The 18,824-nt window shown below is 42.3% G+C and overlaps 8 protein-coding genes across 8 annotated transcripts; 2 read left to right on the top strand and 6 right to left on the bottom strand.

Moving 5' to 3' along the window:
- Positions 1–1,867, bottom strand: FVEG_08295 (hypothetical protein; the record flags this gene model as incomplete). Its single annotated transcript, XM_018897188.1, has 6 exons — positions 1–116; positions 177–237; positions 295–1,143; positions 1,195–1,347; positions 1,398–1,520; positions 1,577–1,867. 6 exons carry the CDS (start codon positions 1,865–1,867, stop codon positions 1–3), a joined length of 1,593 nt encoding a protein of 530 aa, XP_018754775.1.
- A 4,253-nt stretch (positions 1,868–6,120) lies between these two features.
- FVEG_08296 (hypothetical protein) lies at positions 6,121–8,456 on the top strand (the record flags this gene model as incomplete). The annotated part of the gene is made up of 9 exons (XM_018897189.1): positions 6,121–6,488; positions 6,531–6,662; positions 6,716–6,726; positions 6,784–6,868; positions 6,913–7,287; positions 7,357–7,596; positions 7,658–7,804; positions 7,861–8,074; positions 8,130–8,456. 9 exons carry the CDS (start codon positions 6,121–6,123, stop codon positions 8,454–8,456), a joined length of 1,899 nt encoding a protein of 632 aa, XP_018754776.1.
- A 139-nt stretch (positions 8,457–8,595) lies between these two features.
- FVEG_08297 (hypothetical protein) lies at positions 8,596–10,204 on the bottom strand. Its single transcript, XM_018897190.1, has 8 exons — positions 9,777–10,204; positions 9,698–9,724; positions 9,573–9,650; positions 9,362–9,521; positions 9,242–9,312; positions 8,944–9,192; positions 8,780–8,897; positions 8,596–8,730 (listed from the first exon to the last, which is right to left on the bottom strand). The coding sequence occupies exons 1-8, from the start codon at positions 10,071–10,073 to the stop codon at positions 8,633–8,635; spliced, it is 1,098 nt and encodes a 365-aa protein (XP_018754777.1). The 5' UTR covers positions 10,074–10,204; the 3' UTR covers positions 8,596–8,632.
- A 1,464-nt stretch (positions 10,205–11,668) lies between these two features.
- FVEG_08298 (hypothetical protein) lies at positions 11,669–12,957 on the top strand (the record flags this gene model as incomplete). The annotated part of the gene is made up of 3 exons (XM_018897191.1): positions 11,669–12,611; positions 12,660–12,874; positions 12,919–12,957. 3 exons carry the CDS (start codon positions 11,669–11,671, stop codon positions 12,955–12,957), a joined length of 1,197 nt encoding a protein of 398 aa, XP_018754778.1.
- A 990-nt stretch (positions 12,958–13,947) lies between these two features.
- Positions 13,948–14,779, bottom strand: FVEG_08299 (hypothetical protein; the record flags this gene model as incomplete). Its single annotated transcript, XM_018897192.1, has 3 exons — positions 13,948–14,297; positions 14,323–14,593; positions 14,618–14,779. The coding sequence occupies 3 exons, from the start codon at positions 14,777–14,779 to the stop codon at positions 13,948–13,950; spliced, it is 783 nt and encodes a 260-aa protein (XP_018754779.1).
- A 967-nt stretch (positions 14,780–15,746) lies between these two features.
- Positions 15,747–16,004, bottom strand: FVEG_08300 (hypothetical protein; the record flags this gene model as incomplete). The annotated part of the gene is made up of 1 exon (XM_018897193.1): positions 15,747–16,004. The coding sequence occupies one exon, from the start codon at positions 16,002–16,004 to the stop codon at positions 15,747–15,749; it is 258 nt and encodes an 85-aa protein (XP_018754780.1).
- Positions 16,005–16,846: 842 nt separating this feature from the next.
- On the bottom strand, positions 16,847–18,071 carry FVEG_08301 (hypothetical protein). Its single transcript, XM_018897194.1, has one exon. It carries the CDS (start codon positions 17,919–17,921, stop codon positions 17,013–17,015), a length of 909 nt encoding a protein of 302 aa, XP_018754781.1. The 5' UTR covers positions 17,922–18,071; the 3' UTR covers positions 16,847–17,012.
- Positions 18,072–18,363: 292 nt separating this feature from the next.
- Positions 18,364–18,624, bottom strand: FVEG_16286 (hypothetical protein; the record flags this gene model as incomplete). Its single annotated transcript, XM_018905536.1, has 1 exon — positions 18,364–18,624. The coding sequence occupies one exon, from the start codon at positions 18,622–18,624 to the stop codon at positions 18,364–18,366; it is 261 nt and encodes an 86-aa protein (XP_018754782.1).
- Positions 18,625–18,824: the final 200 nt, after the last annotated feature.

Below are 18,824 nucleotides of genomic sequence, written 5' to 3'. Positions count from 1 at the left end.
TCAGGCCTTCAATGTGTCTGCGATAACCTCAGTAGCCATTAGCGTCTGCTCATCCTGGAACCGCCATCCAACCAGTTGGAAGCCCGTTGGTGCGCCATCAACGACAGTCGAATCATCTAGAGAAACTATTAGTACGCAGGTAATACTGGTGATTCTAGTCGGGGTCATCAACTCACATCCGTCTTTAGAGTCAAGCGTCTTGTCGGCCTTACCGAACGGGACGACACTGCTGGGAAACTGGTGGCTAGTAAGTAGCTGTTCACTTTAACAATGTCAAAGAAAGGGGAAACTTACATCGAGTAAATTCCACGGTATCGTGTACATCAGTGGACCAAACTCTCCGTGTGGAACAGCCGAACCACGACTGGCCGGGCAAAGCAAAACGTCAATGCCCGCCTCGCGCCAGATTTTGGCCCATTCTTCTCGATAATCATGGATATCGGCGCTGATACTTATATTCTCACTCAAGTCCGCGACATACCCCGGGTCTAAGAATTTCCCTGGGTCCATGGCATCCAAGTCCGCTATCGGGCTCTCGGCGCCATCTTGGACAAACTTCAACGGTAGGTTCACTTGGTCGAGTGCGAACCAACGCATGGCGATTTTCATTGCCTTCATCGTCGGCGGAGCCTCGATGATCTTGATTGTATGGCCTGCAGCTCTGAGCCGACCAACTGCTGAGGCCATGGTCCTCGCAATAGGCGGAAAGACGGGAAACTGAGGATCTTGCGACCATACACCAATAGTCAGCTTGTCCTTCCTAGGTGCATCGTGCCACGGTATAGCGAGTGCTGTGGAATCGTAGCGCCAAGGCTCAGCTTGAATGATAGTCTTCATGAAGAGGGTAAGATCCTGTGCTGTGCGCGCCATCGGACCAAGGGTCGGTTGGACGCCCTGCCATCCCTTCAACGCGAGTTCTGCCTGCTTTGACCACGGCAGACGGTTGACTGTAGGCCGGAACCCGTATACTCCCGTGAAAATCGCAGGAACTCGTACTGAGCCAGCGATATCTGATCCAACACCCATGATGGATCCGCAGAGACCTAGCTGTGCTGCTTCGCCCGAACTGCTGCCACCGGGCGAGAGGCACAGCTTATAAGGGTTCAAGGTACGTCCAAACACATTGTTGAAACTCTCGCAGACCTACCGGATGCCCAGTTAGACTTTGCAATAGGGAATGCTGGTACTACTTACAAAGAGTGTCTGGGGCACATTGGTCTTACAGTAAAATACTGCGCCTGCAGCCTCGAGCATATCAGTAATCACGGCATTCTCATCTGCAGGTGGATGTCTGAGATGACCGACGAAACCCATCGTAGAATACTGTCCCTTGACATGAATCATGTCCTGTTCAAAGATTAGCTGAGGTACTTAGCAGCTGGTTCCTCCATACGCACCTTCAAAGTTATAGGCAGACCGTGCAAGGGTCCAACTGTTTTTCCTTCCTTTGACAAGTATTCATCAAGCCATCGCGCACGCTCAAGCGCCTTGTCAAAGAAGATCTCTGTGAGAGAGTTTGTCTGACAGACACGTAAAGTCAGCTTGAACCGGTCTTGCTCTGTATCGGGTTTCATACCAATTGATGTACGATTGCTGCTCGCTTACAGAACGCCGTGGCAACATCGTATGACGAAAGCTCACCCGTGGCGATCTTGGCTGTTAGACTGACAGCAGTATATTTCTCTGTAATGTCTATCTCCCGCTCAGTGAGAAGCCCAGCTTCACTGAGCAGCTCAAATGCGCTGGCCGTGCTCTGTGGGGTCACTTTGCTCGTGATGGTAGCTGGTAAGAGCCATTGTTCAGGAATGAGGGCCTCTCTTGTTGCTCTCTTCTGGTTGATGAGTTGTTGCCAATTGACTTCAGCCATTGTGACTGTATAGGGGTGAGGGATCTTATACAAAAGATTTTGGCCTAGCCAATGGTATGAGTAGCTTGTTCTTCCGTCTAATAAGTTTGAATCTGTCGCTGGTTATATATCGCGTAGCCGTAGCTCGGAAGCAACAGATCGAGGAGACAATAAGAATTAAGGTCCTGCCTGCCTTTCTCGCCGTTGGCACTATCTGAATATCCCTTATCTGCTATCAGTGTGTCATCCGCTATTATCCATGTCTAGTCCACTACTATGTATGTAGAGGAGGTTTTCGGGGCAAGGCCGGAAGCTAGATAGCACCCCACATCAACCCCACGTTTAGAACCCAAGATCAAGGGTCCCAAAGGACTCGTGCAGTTCGTAGTACTAGATGCGCCGGGATTACTCCTATCTGTGCCGCCGTGTCCCGTTGCATCTTTGCGCCTTGTCTCTGATATTGATCGCCTCTAAAATACCGACCAGCCATTTAATCTGTGTTACTTTCTGTGCTAGCCACTATGTTTCTAGCCTGACTTACCCCGAAAGCAATCCCGACTTGGCACGTGATGGAAACCCTAGTCCTTTCGGCAAAACACGTCACTCCTGCAAACTGTGTCTCTCTTGGTTGAACCTCTCAGTGATGGGGAATTTACTCACTAGAGGTAAAGCGCGCGGTATGCGGCAGCTCTTGGTCACATTCAACTGTATATAACACTTATTAAAACATGCTTCCAGCAACATACTAAATCCTCACATAATTGCCAAGATAAGCTTTCCAGCTTGTTTTATATACCAATCTCACTGTAATTCTGTAAGATCGTGGAAACTTAGTATTTAACTATTACCTTGCTATAATCAAGACGATGTCTTTTCTTAACTGGTCAAAAAGAGAAGCGCTATGTAGTGTTGAAACTGACCAATAGCTGAAGAAAGGTGCGCGCCTCGCCTTAACTCTATCAGAACATATGGAAGAATTTTGGGAATTATCTCTTTGAGTGCTACAAGCCTTCACGAGGTCACGAGCCCCACGTCCCTTAGGTAATCACAATAGTACAGGCGGGGTATAAAAGGTTCCCCTTGCTATCTCCTAAGGACCCTAAATGCTTATAGGGACTGTTAGACTAGCGTTAGTAGGGGCTTTTAATAAATTAGATAAAGGTAAGATCTGTAGTACTTTTATTAACTAATAAATTAGCTAGTAGTAATAGTATTAGTAATTTCCTTATATATATAAGGATATGCTGCAGATATTATATTTATAGTAGGTCTAATATAGCTTTAGTTATAGCCCTTTTAACTAACCCTTATAAAAGCTCTATATAGTAAAGTTACTTAATCTAACCTTTTAGTAAGCCTTATACTTATAATACTTTTTACCTTTAACTTAGTTATATTATAAAATAAGAAGGAATTTATTCTTATTATAAAATTACTTATAAAAGCTACTTATAAAAGTATATTTACTAATAATACTTTTTATAAAAGTATCTTACTATTAAGTCTATAATTTATAAAACTCTTAATTATATTAACCTTTTTACTATAAAATATATATATTAATAAAGATTATATTAAAAAAAAAAGTCTATATAAGGGCTTACTATTTACTATACTAGATTTAGTAACTATAGCTTTTATAAGTATATAGCTAATTATTATAATTAACTTTATTTATATTAAAGTTATAGGCAATCTATATATAAAGTATATTAATAATATATTTAAAATTAAAGCTAAAGAAAGCTTAAGCCTTATAAGCTTATATTTATATTATATTTAATTAGTAGTAATAATAATATATATATTTACTTTTACTAAAATATAAGCTTATTTATAAGATAAAGCAGTTATTTTAAAAGGTAATATAATTAACTTAAAGGAAAGAAAATACTAATTAATAAGGCTTTTTATATAAGGAAAAGTCTTTTTAACTTACTTAATTATCTTTAAAAGGTATAGCTTAAAGCTTATTAAAGTCTTATTTCTTTAGCTTACTTTTATAGTTAGCTTCTTTTATAATAATAAAGTTATAATAAATACTATAATTAGTATAAGCTATACCTATAGTAGTAATACCTTACTTATAAAGAGTATAAATAAGTAATAGTATTATAAAAAGGTTATTAAAGAATATATAATAAGTAATAAGTAATAAAGATACTATAAAATTAAGTATAATATATTATATTTCTATAAGATTATAAAGATCTATATAATAATAAGCTATAGTAAGGTAGTGCCTTTTATAAGTTTAAGTTACCTTAAAGATATAATATTTTTACTGTAAAAGATAGCCTTTTTTAATAGTAATTTAAATCTTTAGATTTATAGAAATAGGCTTATTTCTTATCTTAACCTTTATAAGAGATTGCCTTTTAAAGTAAATTATTATCTTATCTATTAATAAATTTATACTTAAAAAAAAAGCTATATTAAGATAGCTTAAATAAAGTTAAATTACTTATAAATATATAATATTATATACTTAATTATTAAAAAAAAAAAAATGTCTCTATAGTAATATATAAAGTATAGCTAATAAAGTCTTATAATAAAAATAATATAATATAATACTTATTTTTTAAAATATTATATATAAGGCATTATATATAATACTAAAAAACATAATAACTTTAAAAGTAAGTCTTAAGGTTATATAGCGCTGCTTTTAACCTTATAATTTAACTAAATAAATAGCCTTAATCTATAAGTATAAAAAGATATTTTCCTTAGCTTTAGTAAGCTAAAGGCCTTTTCTATTATTACCTAGTTAAAGTAATTAATACTAAGGCTTTAACTTTAAAGGTCTAATTTTAAATAAGCTAGAAACTATAAAGACTATCTAAAGATACTACACTATATAATTAGCATTAATAGCTATAACTATCTTATTATAGTAGTTAATGCCTATATAAATAGTAATCTAACTAATATTAATAATCTTAATATTAATAATATTTTTAATTTATATACTTTCTTTTAGTATTTAAATATTATAAATAAAGACCTATTATATATTAATAAATTAATATTAATATAGTAAATTAATTTTATAATCTTTAATTATATTATAAGGCTCCTAGATAAATAAAATATATTTATTATATTAACTATTATAAGTAAATTAAAGGCCTTAGAAGACCTAGCTAATTACTTAAAGCAGGATTAGGACTTATTAATAAAGTAATAGGCCTTTATTATAGCTATTAAATTAGGTAGTAATAATAGCTAATATTAAGTATAGTTTATAGAGTTAAAATGTATAGTTAAAGTAATTAAATTAATAGTATAAATATTATATTATAGGAATTAATAGCTATTATAAGGTAAAGGAAAGGAAGTAAAAGGGAAAAGAGAGGTAAAAAGGTAAATTATAAAATAAAGGTTTTAGTATTAAGGGAAAAACTATAAATATTAGCAGGCTAAAGCTAGCTTAGTAAGTTAATAATAGATTAGATTAGGTTATAAGGTAATATAGAGCAGTATAAGGAATATAAATTAAAGGTAAATATAGCTAATTAATACTTAGGATGCTTAATTATATTTTTAAGCTTATTATTTAAAGGAAATATATAATTATAATAAAAAATTAGCTTAAACTATTAAAAAGTTAGATATTTTATAATATAATACTTTATAATAACTTTTCCTAATTTTAAAGTTATTTAAAAGTCTTTAATATATTTATAAAAGTTATTTTTAATATAAATAAGTATTATAAGATAAATATAAATATCTATAATTATAATAGGCTTTTACTAAAAAATATTAGCTTTAGATATATAATTTATATTAAGTATATTTAAAATAGTTCTTTTATATATAAATTTATTTATAAAACCTATTTTTTAATAATAAATAAAAAGCAAAAAAGCAGGAATAGCTTAATAGGTATATTAAAAAGCTATATAATAAAGGTATTATAATATAAAGGTTTATATAGTTAAAAATTAAAGCTATAAGAATAATTTATAGTAGCCTTCTTTTTCTTTAGCTTTAACCTTTTAAGTAGTTTAAGTGCTTTTTATTTTTTTTAGTAGTATTATAAGCTAGATATATTAAGTTAGATTTATAGTTCTTAAGATTAATAAAAATAGGTTTTCCCCTACTAAAATCTAACTAGTTAAAAATTTAAGTAACTTTAGGTATCTTGCTAGTTATCTGTGTGGGGTAGGGCGGCTGAAGCCCTATAAGCATTTGGGGTCCTTAGGAGATCCATTTCTTTTATAAAAGACTACCTAAATTAATAAAATTGAGTCCCGATTGAAACTATGACTTCCCAAGCTACTCTAGCTGAAGCACGAGATAGCTGTGAAATAGATGACCGCAGCTTCCATACGCACTTACAGCGTGCAGCTGATGACCCCACCGGGGCACCTGATTTTCTGCCCGAAGAGGCCGGCGATAACTTCACTCCTTTCAATGTAGGAAATCGTGACTTTTACATTAATATGCTACCGCCAACACCACTCGAATTATCCCAGCTTTTCGTACCTATTTCCCTTATCCAGAGCTGGATTAAATACACTAACGCCTGGGTCGCTCATCTCATCGAAAACGGCGTTATTGACAACTGGAATACACCCCTAAAGCCCGGGTCAAGGATACTCAAATGGGAGGGCATCTTCACCGCAACAACGTATGTGTGGGTCGGTGTGATGATTCACTTATGAATTCATAGGGAATCTTCAGTCAAAAGTCACTGGAAGGCCGGCCTCGCCTGGCTCTACATCTTCAATTGGTACCCTGGTCATTACAGCAAAGAGGAGAAGCGACTTCTCAGAAAGCTGGATCGCACCATTCTGCCCCTTATGTAAGCTCCAGGATACTTCAATTAACATGATTGACTAATGACATTGATTTCAGTTGTTCCATGTGTAAACCCCGATCTAAAATCGGCAATCTCGCGTGACGGTAGCGCTAACAATTGATAGACTTTATCAAGTGGCTTGACCAGTCCAATATTAACAATGCCTATAATTCGGGTATGAAAGAAGAGCTGAATCTCGAAGGCATGGAGTAAGTTAACTGCATCTCTACAGTTTGCACGTCTGACTATCCAGATACAACTTATTCTCTACCTTCTACAACATTGGCTATTTGGTGATGGAAATCCCCTGCATGCTGCTCATTGCTCGCCCTAAATATGCTCGTTGGGTTCTGCCTATCTGCGAGACTCTCTGGTCTATCATCACCTTTGTTCAATGCCGTAACAACAGCGCACCGATGATCTATGGCATGCGATTCCTCATGGGGCTGTTTGAAACCCCAGCCGCTACTGGTTCCCTATACGTTCTGTCCTCTTGGTATCGTTCTGATGAAGTTTTTAAGCGTGCTGGGGTCTGGTATGTTTCGAGCAATATCGGTGCCATGGTCGGTGGGTACATGCAAGCTGCCGCTCTCGCTGGTCTCGACGGAAAGGGAGGTATGGCTGGCTGGTAAGTTGACGGAGTCTGCCCCCTCATTCTCGTAGCTTTTTGACAGTCTGACTCTTCTATTTAATTTAGGCGCTGGGTCTTTATTATTGATGGCATCATTTCCCTGCCAATTGCCATTGCCGGTTTCTTTCTCTATCCAGGTGTGCCCACGAGCCCTCGTGTCTGGTGGCTCAGTGAAGACGATCAACAGCTTGCTCAGGCACGTATGCAAGACGATGGGATGAGAAAGAGCAAAAAGATTGGCAAGAAGATGCTGAAGCGTGTCTTCCGGAAGTGGCACTTTTACATCGCTGTCTGCACCTATGTCTGGTGAGTTTTGTGCCTTGTTGAGCTGCAGCTCCTCATTATTGGCCGGGACTAACAATACTAGCTTTCAACTAACTACCTGGGTTGCTGGCCAGATGATTGTCTGGGTAAAATCAACGGGCCAATACTCTGTGGAGATGATCAACATTCTGCCAACGGGAGTCCAAGCTCTAGCCATTGTCGTAGGCATCACTGTGCCTTCTTTTGTCATGTCAGTTCTAACGCCCTCGCCTATCTCTTTGCACTAGAAGCTCATACTTCCTACAGGGTTTATCCAATCTGGGTGCCTTTCTGCTTTGCAGGAACTGTCCTCCTATTCTGTCACTCGACTCTTTTAGTCTGGAACATTCCCCTCGGATTGCACTTCGCTGCATACTTCCTCCTAGGTATGAGTTCTTGTATCACCCCCATGCTTTTCCCATGGGTGCACCTGATTATGAAGGACGACAACGAAGCAAGAAGCTTTACTACCGGCGCCATGGTGAGTTGGTTAAAACCATAACCCACCTTGTTTTTATACTAATGAGAATTTGTAGATGACTGTTGGCTGGGCCTTTTTTACCTGGTACAACGTTGTCGCGTTCCCCATCACTCAAGGTCCGCGTTGGACCAAGGGTTTCTCAGCAAATGTCGCTCTCACCTGCTGTTATTTGACTCTATTCATGATTGGCCAATTTCTCTGGAGACGGGACATCAAAGCTGGTCTGTACAAGAGAGCTATTGAAGAAGAGGAGAATGAGAAGGCAGTGAATGCGAAGCTTGGCCCAGACGGTTTGGACGACAAGGTTACTGATCATCAAGTCAGGCCGACCCACATTGAGGACAAGAACGCCGAGGATGAGAGGATCAAGGAGATCAAATAACAGCATTTGGCCATTTCAGTCAATGTGTACAAGTTGGTCTCGCACGCTAAGCCACGGAGGAGCTATTTACATGAGGGTAAATAAGTTAGGAGTACATTAGGTAAAGCTATAAATCCAGAAGATATTCCTTCCATCACATGGCTGAACCGTATAATATCGCTCATGTTTGCCCTCATTTACAACTTTCTATCATAAAGTGGCTTGTGCTCTTCATGGATGCTGTGCTCACATTCATAATCGACGTGAACAAATGCCCGCTCAACATCACCAAGTCCTGCGAGATGTCAGTTCAAGTGAACAAGACACGACTATGTGGAGTGTACCTTCAATCTTTCGCTGCAGTGACTGGGCAACATCATGGCTGATCTTGAGAGATGTTTGCTCATCCATGACGATATCTACCTCAACGTAATACTTTTGCCCAGCATGATACGCGCGGCACTTCTCTTTGTTAGTTGACTGTCGACACATATAGTATGCTACTCACTGTCTCAACCATAGAGATCTGGTCATCATGCGTTATGCTCATATAGATCAACTTGGCGATGAACTCTTGAGGCGCTGCCTTACCGACCAGTAGCCATATTTGCTCAAAAGCATTAGAGATCCATGAGAAAAGGATCAGAAGTGCAATGCAGATAGCACCGATAGGGTCCAGATACCAGATGAACTTGTCACCTACTACCGACATTATGAGGCCAAAGCTGTTGACAGCAATGTCGTTACGGTGGTCAATCTACACAGATGATTAGAGAGAAAGTCAAGATGGTCTTCATAAGACATACAAAGAACACATGAACCGATGGATACTTCCGATAAGTCATGCAGTACAGCATGAGGGATGCTTTGCTGAAAACTGAAACACAATCAGTGATTGCAAATTGCGACGTGGATAGATCACTCACTAGCAACGCAAACAAAGATAATTGGTATCAGGTGGAGCTCCTCAGACTCGGTCTTGCCGGTGCCCAATGTTCTGGCCGATTCGATCAGAAGCTGGACCGCGACCGTTGTCATGAGGGCGCAGAACAGTATGACGCCAATGGTTTCGATCCGCGTTCGACCCTAGAATGCCATGAATTGCTGCCTTAAGGACTCTGGGATAACATGACATACAACAGGATATTTGTAGATGCTCGGTCGAGCCGCCAGCCAAGAGGTGATAAGCATGACAAAAGAAGAAACAAGATCCATCTGTGCCAACGTTAGTACACTTCGCTTAACAGACGAATTTGACTCACAAACGCATCTGCTGCTGTGGCAAAAAGCTGAGACTGGAGTTAGCTGCAAACCTATACTATGGTAGATGTACGAGCATACTGCCAGTGATCCCGTCGAGATAGCCGCATACAACTGAATGACGAAAAGACAAAAGTTGACTACGAAGGACGCGTTAACCGCAAACTTTATTTTGCCAGCGACTCGAGCCTCTTCCTCAGCCTGCGCCCTCTCTTCATCATCGACGCCGAGAAACTGGTCTATAAGCTTATTCTGTCGAGTATAGAACTTTCGAAGTCGGCGTGCGTCGCCTTGCGGGTAATCGTTCTTGATTTGTTCTTTTGTTACGTCTTGGCGTCGTCGGGATGCGAGGCTGAAGGGATCATTGACTTCCTCCATGATGGAGTGTCGCAGTAAGAGTCGCGTGGAGGATCGTACGCCGATGGTTGGATGATTGGATGGAGATAGTGTTCGGTAGGTGTATTCTTTCGACTTTCTGGAAACGTTTAGAAAGGTAATATAAGTTTTCGATGGGATAGAGATGTCTTGGCAATTCCAGGAGTGAGCCACCTAGACATACATATAGCTGAATAGACGAGAGCCAAAGCAGGCTTTTTCGGCCGTGTGGCTTTTATTACACCGAAGGGATGGTGCTCCATGATTTCGCTAGCTACGTCCAATAATGCTCTGGAACCGTTACACAGTAAGTAGATCTCGGCTAACCGGCACTGTAACGCGGGGGTAGATCCTAGCGAGCTGGACAGGGTCCAACAACGGAAGCCAATAATACAGCTTGGAAAGAGATATTACCCGGAGAAAATATACCTGAGTTGTCTTTGGTTGGGATGACACAGTGGATTTGTGTTATGCACAGCCTGGATTGCAGACAGCCAACGTGGTATTGAGACTGTCATTTGTAAAGGCGGGATGATTTGTTTCAATGGCTATGAAGTAGTTATTATTTGTGTTAGGAATAATTCTTCCATTACAGCGTCACTTTGGGCACCTGGTGACATGTCTGGTATAAGCAAACTACTGGACTGTTTTGTTTCTGTATAATTCAGAAGGATTGAGAGAAAGACGAAACTGGAATTATGACTTGGACACTCCCTGTCACTAATTAAATAGCCACGGTACAGTCGCAATAGGGTAGCCGGTATAAAACGGGGTTTATGTAAAAGCATGGAACTTTGGCGACACCACTCGCTAGATGCACAGTGCCAAGCGGCCCATCCAAAGATTTTAAGAGTCTTGTAAAAGAAGAAACTGGAAGGGCGTAAGACTCGAGAATGTGAGATTGTCGTCATCTTAAAAGCTTGGATACATCACACCCTTTCTTAAGAGGACAAGAAGAAGCTTAACTGGCAGCGCGCTGTTCCCAATCTGGACTAGACTTCACGGAATAGTGGATCCGGAAAACCACATATCCTATTACTAAGCGGTTTGGCTGATTTCCGTAAGATCTAAATCTCATCGGTGAAATTATTGCCTAAAGGCCGAGCCCACCATCTGTAGATCAGTCTTTTCTCATCTTTGACCCCTCCTCTTAGACTTACTATTGCATTAAAGTGAATATATTTGATAACTTATAGCAGGATAACAGAAGATAACACAGGCAATTACTCTCTCTATTCTTAAGCTATTTATAGCCAGATACATCTTTAATTGAGATAGACTTTGTCTGGAATCTTAGTAATGCCGGCTAATTGTGGAGCAGACATGACTACGCGCCGGTCAGCCAAGTCGCCCTAAGGTGATTAGCGTCCTGGTGCATGCTAACGTTGGTGTTGTCACCGTTCCCAGACGCCACTATTTTGTGGCAAGCAATGACAGAATAATCTCCGGCAAGATGGCTCCCTTTATTGGGATGGAAAAAAAAAATCCTACAATTGCCTGTCATATGATTCGTTCTTTTTGCCATCTACTATATCATTGTTTCGTCTGGTTTTTTATTTCTTACTTCTTATTATTCCTTCTGAAACTAAATACCCAACATGGCCGACCAGACAGAGAAGATCACAATGAGCTCAGTACATACCCGCGCTCACGTACAAGGAAAAGATGTCGAGGTCCAACATGGTATCGATGATCCTTTGGGTCTATCCGCGCACATCAAGCACGAATCCGATATGCCAGGAGCCAATACCTCACGCAAGCGTCACCTGGGTCTCAAGAAGAACCACCCGTTACAAGAATTTTACGAAACACAGAATCAGAGTATCCGGGCCATGCTCAAGTCGGTAGAGGAGCATGAGCAGGAGGTGACAGATGCTCACGGCGCCAACACACTCATGTACGGCATCTGTGTCAAGGGTTCTTTAGTGGCCAACATCATACTCTCTGGTCTCCAGCTATATGGCGCTATCTCATCCAGCTCCCTATCGCTTTTCACAACCATGGCCGACTCTGTCTTCGATCCCATGTCTGGTATCATGCTGTACATGGCTCACCGGGCTGTCAACAAAGTCGATCCGAATAAATATCCCTCCGGTAGAGCGCGCATCTCGACCGCTGGCAATATCGTCTTCTCTTTCATCATGTTCTCCGTCTCGCTGGTTCTTATCGTCATGTCTGCCCGTGACCTCGCTGCCGGATCGGAGGAGGAGACTAACAAGTTCCATTTGCCCTCGGTTATCGCCGTGACTGTCGCCTTTGCTACCAAACTAGGACTCTTCTTCCTATGTTGGACTGTGAAAGACATTTACAGTCAGGTTGATATCCTCTGGCGCGATCACCGAAATGACCTCTTTATTAACGGCTTCGGCATCCTCACATCTGTCGGTGGCTCCAAATTGAAGTGGTGGATTGACCCGATGGGCGCCATCATTTTATCTGTTCTCATTGCTGGCCTCTGGCTCCATACCGCCTACGACGAGTTTCAGCTGATGATCGGTGTAACCGCTGGCAAGGACATCCTACAGCTCATCACATATATCTGTGAGTATACTATTCCAATGGCTAATAGGGTAAATACTGACTGTTTAGCGATTACACACTCGCCTCTCATAGAAAAGGTCGATACAGTGAGGGCTTACTACTTAGGTCCCCGGCTTGTTGCAGAGGTCGACATAGTGATTGATCGCAACGAGCGAGTTGAAGTAGCGCATGACATAGCGGAAGACCTCCAGATTAAGCTAGAGAAGCTGCCCATCATTGAGCGTGCCTTTGTGCACATTGACTATGAAACTAGTCATAAGCCAGTAAGTTCATCAACTCGTGCTTACTCAAGCGCCATTTTGCTAAGAAGGATAATCAGGAACATAATCTGAAAAAGCTGATGTAACCTGAACTGCATCGCGCTGTCAAAGTGCCAATGTGGAGATATGTCCAGTACAAATACAAACATAGATGCACACCCTACACAATATGAACCGACGGTGATCCTGTGCCCTGCTGAGAATTAAAGCTCGATTGATCGAAATTAATCTCTTCGTAAGAACAATAGGTTCGCCAGGGCCACCCGGGAAACTCAAGCCAGGATTATGCAGGTCGGTGTTAAGTCCACTAGGCTACAGAGAACAAGATTTTTTGTAAAGGCCTACCCGTTCATCCTCGGCGCTGACGTTGCACGTTATGTTGAAGATGTTGCTGTCACTCATGTTCAAAAGGGCCATCGTGTAATGGGGGGAATAACCAACCCCTTTGCCCCACGATGCAAGGGCAAGGAACAGACAAACTAAGCTAATCGTAACCCAAATACTGCATTGACTTAGGAGCGAAGGACCAGAATTTGGTGGCTTCCAGCTCTACCCTCCTCTGTTTGCTTCGTTAGTCTGTCCAGTCCCGGACAGTCTGAGCTTCCACCAGGCAGCTGTTTACCACCGCTCTAACCTACGCTTGCCGCTTCCAAGCCTAAACCCTCAACCCAATAGCAGGCCCATCTTGTTCAGGGGCAGATCATCTTCAGTCGGCTCTACGGCTGTTCAGTTGTCTGTCGCTTCTACCCTGGCTGCTGTAACTTATTCGCAAGGACCTTGATGACATTCAGCAAGGACTACTAGTTGTGATCTGGGGTTCTAGGTTAAAAGCTTGTCGTGCGCGTCTAATGGACGTCGGTTTTGTGCTTACATCCATGGCATAAATTTGATAATAGATATCGCGTTGCTTAGACATTATTCATTTCTCAACTGCATTACACCTACACTTTTTTTTTCTACACTAGTATCCAGCATTCCTATAAATAAGACATAGGAAGAGAACAAGGTGACAGATTGTCAGTAAAGACTGGATGGTTTAATAAATCCACACTCTATACCTAAGTCCTAGCCATTTTTTAACCAAGGGCAGACATAACAAGCTTAGTACCGCCATTGGCACTTACAGCACCACCGTTAACCCAATGACACTCTTCACTTGTGAGGAAGCCCACGATGTAGGCGATATCATCAGGAACACCAATTCTTTCTCCTGCAGTGGTGTCTCGGATCTGCCCATCTAAAAAGCCTGGCGGCATCATGTGCTGGCTGGCTTTGATCGAGTCTATGGCTGTCAGGCCCACAATGACACTGTTGAACGTTGCTTTCTTTGACTTGGAGAAGTTTTCGGCAAAGGCTCGGGTGTAGCTCTGGGGAGCGATTTTGCTAGCTCCGTATGCGACAGTCGGATCGCTATTGTCTTGAAACGCTAGAACGCTTGAGATGTTTATCACTCGGCCTCCATAGTTGAGAAGATTGAGGTAGCAGGGCCGTTGTGACTGAAACAGGAGCGTAAACGTTTGCCTGCATTATCTCGAGAAAGACGTCCAAGGTTGTGTCTTTAATCGGTAATGCCCTGCTAAGGTCAGCCAAGACGGCATTGTTCACAAGGATATCGATAGTTGTAGTGTCTAGTCTTTTGACGACCTCGGCAACGGTCTTTGGCCCAAACTTGGGGTCAAGCGCGTCTGCTTTGATGGCGATTGCCTGCCCCACACCGAGTTCCTAGCATCTTCTGAGAGTTTCCACTTCAGCCTCGATGTTGCTTGCATATGTGATCGCCAGTTTGGTAAGGCCCTTTCGTGCCAAATGAACCGAAATAGCTTGCCCAATACCGCGAGAGTCTCCTGTCACAGTGGCAATCTTGCCATTCGATGACCAAGGTGTATCGAAAGAAGGGGGCGCGGACATCTTGTTCTCTCAGTTTTTGGTGAAATGATCTTGGTTCAGAAGGAAAAGAGTAATTTGCTTGCTTGATTATTACCGAGTATCACAATGATACTTACTATTTGTACTCATATTGAATGAATATCTACTAGCATGATGCGATCGGAGTCAATGCAAGTTGATACCGAAAGCTGAGATGCGACAAGTCCGCTCACTCGGTGAAAGGATGAGGTTTGATCAAAGTAAACAAAGTGGCGGAGTTGTACTACTAGAAAATGGCAACAAGCTAATTGTGGAGAGTGTAGAGAATAGAAAGATTATTTGTAACGCCTTGTTGTACCGTATAGAATACGAGCGGAAATTGAAGCATTGACCGCAAGCGGAGTTTCATTTCAAGATCCCAGAAGTCCGTAATTTCTATCTAGATCTGCAGAAACAACTATTCACTCCTAGCAGCGAATCTGTAATATGGCGACTAAACTCTGTTCTTCTGTACCTGGTGTTGTCTCAGAAGTTGCTTCCCATAATCATTGCCATTCGAGGTTCTGACCAGAGTGTGAATGTGAAAGGGAAGAGGTTCCTTATTGTTGAGAAAGATGCCCGAATGATGATCAAACTCAACCATGGTGACCGGAGAATGCACTTTGTAGTAAAAGGCATCCCTGTCTCCAAATCCGCCAATCCAGCAGAACCACGTGTCATCCCAGTGGCTAGCAATTTGTTCAAGGCGGGAGGCTAGTGCTTTCTCCGGGAGGTAGTTCAGACTCAGTCTGACCAATTTGCGGACTCCGTCTTGTTGAGACTCTGAGAGTGTTGTTACCCTGACACCCTCGTATGGAACTATGCGGTTGTCCTGAAAAGCGCCTCCGAGATGTCGCTGATCTGCTCGATGCCATCGTCCTGGGGGCTACTCGTCGCCACTCAGTTTTTTGTAGATCTGAACGTCTTTCTGAACTCCGGGATCAAGCGACTGCATAAGGCTGAGGGCAGTCTATTCTTGATCAACGAAAAGCTCAAGACCCTCATGAGGACCTTCATCGATGATATTCGGCTCGGCACCCATAAAGACAGGTGACAGCACCATCTGAGTTCCAACCATAAAGCAATTCATGCAGAGGTGGTGACCAAAAACCTGCCAGCCCCATGGTTCCTCTGGAGATGGCGTACCGAAGATGACAAAGTTGTACGAGTTCTCATTTAGAACTTTAGTGCCGTTCACTACCTCGCCGAGGAATTGGTTGACTTTCATACACCCATGAGCCTTTTATATCCTTCGGCTGATAGACTCGCTTGCATGAGCGCATGTAAAGCTGCGAGATTAAACAAGTTTGGAACCACCTTTCCATCTGTTGTAATTCCTATGTAAGGTTGGTCGTAGCGCTCTTTCCAAGCCTTCATCCACCCGATCATGAATGGCTCCGAGCATCAATGGTCAGCCCACTGGTAAGTAGCAGACTCTGCCAATTGTATGCTTCTTGGGGCATCCGCAGGCGGGATGTAATCACGAAATCCCGCAGGGTAGCGAGTTTGTGCCATGGTTTGGCGCAGACACAGTAGTCGATAGGAAGGAAGTCTGTGGCGATGATGATAACGAGTAGGTCTTAGTAATGTATGTACACGGCTGTAACTTAGATAAGTATTGAAGGAACAAGTAATATGAACTAGTCGTGACTCTCTTAATGTGGACTTCGCATATCAAAACAAGCTCATTATGAGCTCGTCAAGAGCTCTCATTCACTACAAGACCAACTTCTGTCGATTTCTGATCAGCTCATATTTCTTAGGCCTCGGCAGCGACCGGAAGACATCTGGGACAGGCGATGCTGTCCAAAATCGACAAGTCTAGAAGCTCTTGCATACATGCCGCGTTCTTTTCTGTTCCGGGATCATCATAACCACCGAGTTCCATCTTAGGTGATGGCACATGAGCGAATAGGTGAATGTCCCCACGCACCATCTGAGGCGCGCTGTTGGTAGCGCGTTGTGGTTGGAGGTGTCAACAACGCGTTGTTCCGAAATCCCGCCAATGCCCCCACATCCACGGAAACGAGGCGGGACGGCTAAATGTACCTGCCTAGCTCAGTCCAGACAGCGATGTGAATTGACATCTTGGGTATCTTTTGTATACAGCTCAGGTTTAGAAACGCTTCCTCAAGAAGATGTTATACTGTAAAAAGTACCTCTCTCTAAATGTAACCCTAGAAAATGCATAATAGGAATAAAATATGTAGCAGGGTAAGTAAGAAAATGAATCATCTTACAATGAGTTCCAAACACCAACATAATCCACTTCCATGTTAACCGAGGGCCCATCAATTGTAGCGTTGTTTGGTGCACCAGGCCAGTTTCCACCAACGGCCACATTAAGCAGCAGGAAATGCTCCTTATGCGCCAGCTGCACCCAACTTGGCTCATCCCCAACAGTTGCACCTGTGACGTTGAAGATCTTCTTTCCATCCAGGAACCAGTTCAGCGACTCGTCTCGCCAAGTAGCATTTTTTCCTTTGCCGCACATGCTCCGGTCAACCAAGAACCCTAGTGTATGGAACTCGCCCTTGGAAAAGTCCCTGCCTCCACTTCCAATGCCGTTATACTCGTTGCATGGCCCTCCAGGAGCAAACCCGCAGTGGATTGTTGAATAAACCGTTGGTTTACCATTGATCGTCTCGAGAATATCCCACTCTGAAGCCATCGGCCAGTTTGTGTAGTTGCCTCTGAACTCGCTGCCCAAAGCCCAGAACGCGGGCCAGATGCCTTGCATCTTTGAGGCCGGCGCTCCACCGAGCTTGAGGCGTGCCTCAACAAGCAATTGCCCTCCTTCTTCAGCAACGAAGTCGCTTCGTTGAGTCTCAATCCTTGCCGATGTCCAATTGCCATTATTAAATCGTGGCGTGATAGCCAGATTTTGGTCTTTTGTGATATATACGTTGGAAGGATCATTGGTATAGGTTTCAAACTCGTTGTTTCCCCATCGTTCTGCTCCGCCTGGATATGAAGTTCCAAGGTCGAACAGCCAATTCCTGGATGAGGGCAGTGATCCCGGATAGCCGGCGAAAGTTTCAATGAATGTCGGTGCAAAGCCGGGTTTGATGAGTGGAGTGATTTGGGAAACGGGGGTTGCTAACGCAGTAGTCAATACCATGAGGGATAAAAAGAGTGACTTCATGGTGAAGAGATTCAAAGGAGTGACTGAAATGGAAAAAAAGAATGTATGTAGGAGGAACTGGTGAAAATAGGAGGTTTTGCCAGAGAGAGAGGCTGGATCTCAATATATAAAACATGTTAATTGCATTTTGAGATATTTATTGATACGATTTTAATTATATAAAGTTAAATTAAAGAAATTATTAATCCAGCTTGATTAAGTATTGAATGACTGCCGGTCTATTACTGGAAAGATTGATTAAGGTTTACAGGGTTGATCCCTTCTTATAGAAGAAAATAGCTTGTATCCTTTACTTTAGTATAGGGATCATCCTTCGGCAGATAAATTTTGCTCGGATAGCTCGGAGTATCGCAAACCTTGCTCTTAGCGAGCTTATCCAGTGAGACCCGAAAGCGATACAGCAACCAAATCCTATGGCTATGAAAAACAAGTCCTCTTTTTTTCACCTGACCTGGCCAAACTTTGAATGAAGCTGATGGCCAAAGCGACGAACAATCGCAATCAGAATCATACTTGCCGCTACAATGCAAGCTTGAGCCCCAAAGCTTACATCGTAACCAACCTTGGCTCCCCACGGCTGCTGATAGTACCCGACACTAAAGCCACTCAGAGCTCGGAACACGTTGGTGAGACCACAGACTTCTGCAGGGGCAGAAGGATACGCATCCAAGAGGTATGAAGCCACGGCCACAGACGCGAGCATGATTCCAAAAGCATGTGTGTCCCATCCTACGACGATTGCTGCAGATCTGACATTGAGACCGTCAATTGTCTGTACAAATACAATTTGCGTTGCTAGAACTATGCCTGTCGAGAAGAGGCACTGGCTGGAAGTTCCGAAATTGCGAAATCCGGGGCCCTGTCCGTGGGATAAAGTGGCTTCCCGTCTTGTGATGGGGTAGC

This window comes from Fusarium verticillioides, chromosome 10 (assembly GCF_000149555.1).
Source record: "Fusarium verticillioides 7600 chromosome 10, whole genome shotgun sequence".
In the NCBI taxonomy this organism is placed as follows: Eukaryota; Fungi; Ascomycota; class Sordariomycetes; order Hypocreales; family Nectriaceae; genus Fusarium; species Fusarium verticillioides.
The sequence above is the reverse complement of the archived record's forward strand: the minus strand, read 5'-3'. Positions and strand labels throughout refer to the sequence as shown.

Excerpts from the sequence above, each read along its gene's own strand:
- FVEG_08301 (XM_018897194.1), bottom strand. The coding sequence starts at position 17,921 with ATGAAGTCACTCTTTTTATCCCTCATGGTATTGACTACTGCGTTAGCA.
- FVEG_08297 (XM_018897190.1), bottom strand. The coding sequence starts at position 10,073 with ATGGAGGAAGTCAATGATCCCTTCAGCCTCGCATCCCGACGACGCCAA. Across the intron at positions 9,522-9,572 it reads GCATCTACAAATATCCTGTT|GGTCGAACGCGGATCGAAAC; the intron begins GTATGTCATGTT and ends ATGGCATTCTAG. Across the intron at positions 9,193-9,241 it reads CATCGGTTCATGTGTTCTTT|ATTGACCACCGTAACGACAT; the intron begins GTATGTCTTATG and ends TCATCTGTGTAG.